Here is a 977-nt window from a genome sequence, read left to right on the forward strand (position 1 = left end):
CACAGGACACCGCGTGCACACTCCCAGGTGTGACCCACAGGACACCGTGTGCACACTCACAGGTGTGTGACTCACAGGACACCGCGTGCACACTCCCAGGTGTGTGACTCACAGGACACCGCGTGCACACTCACAGGTGTGGCCCCCCGCCGACTCACCACTGTGGGCGCCGTAGCCCTGGAGGCTGACCCTCTGCAGGCGCTCGAAGCCCTGGTTGATGGCGCGTAGTCTCCCCTTGAGCTCGGCGTGCCGGCTCTGCAGCACCTCCTCCTGCAGGCGGCTCATGTCCTCGGGGCTGATCACGTTCTCATGGATGTCTGCGGACAGCGGGCACCTCAGGAGGGGCGCTCAGGAGGGGCCCTGCTTCACCCCCACATTCTCGGTGGTCTGTCCCCCCAGGACCATCAGACAGGGAGATGGGAGGACACCGGGTGACCCTCACTTCCCTGGGGTGAACGCTGCTCCTGCACAAGCCCTCGATGCCTTATGGACGTCTAAAGGCTGCACCACCAGGAGGCAGGGCTGGCTTTTGTTGGAGGAGGGACCAGTGAGGACAGATCACTAACAACTACGAGATGTGGAACCTGACCCCCAGACTGGCTCCTCAACACCGCAAAGGACGGCAATAGCCATCATATATGTGTTTCTAAGCATGGTCGTCAATTTAAAAGTGTGCAGCTTAACAGGGAGCCGGTCCTGGACAGTGGGAATGGTCCTGTGTGCCTAGGCTCCGTCCAGGTCCAGCTGTGAGCTTGCCTGAAGCAGAGGGGCTGGGCAGGGGTAGGGCTGTGAGCAGAAGAGGGTGGCAAACGGGCCAAGGGTGCTGGGAGGGAAGGGTCCAGCAGGGGAGGCACATGGGGTCAGTGGATGGAGGTGGGTCTCACAGGGTCCGTGGATGGAGGTGGGTGAGGTGGGGCTCACAGGGGCTGCTGTTGTCAGACCTGAGGGGATGGGGAGGGAGGCGGGCACACAGGGTC

At 62.5% G+C, this 977-nt stretch overlaps 1 protein-coding gene across 1 annotated transcript in view; it reads right to left on the reverse strand.

Moving 5' to 3' along the window:
- LRPAP1 (low density lipoprotein receptor-related protein associated protein 1) overlaps positions 1-977 on the reverse strand; it is a 110,294-nt gene that overhangs the window by 3,702 nt on the left and 105,615 nt on the right. Inside the window, exon 7 of the mRNA XM_006893664.1 lies at positions 159-317. Coding sequence (XP_006893726.1) covers positions 159-317 — 159 coding nt within the window. The remainder of the gene's footprint in view (positions 1-158; positions 318-977) is intronic.

This window comes from Elephantulus edwardii, unplaced genomic scaffold, assembly GCF_000299155.1.
Source record: "Elephantulus edwardii isolate Elephantulus edwardi_28Jun2011 unplaced genomic scaffold, EleEdw1.0 scaffold00129, whole genome shotgun sequence".
Lineage (NCBI taxonomy): Eukaryota > Metazoa > Chordata > Mammalia > Macroscelidea > Macroscelididae > Elephantulus > Elephantulus edwardii.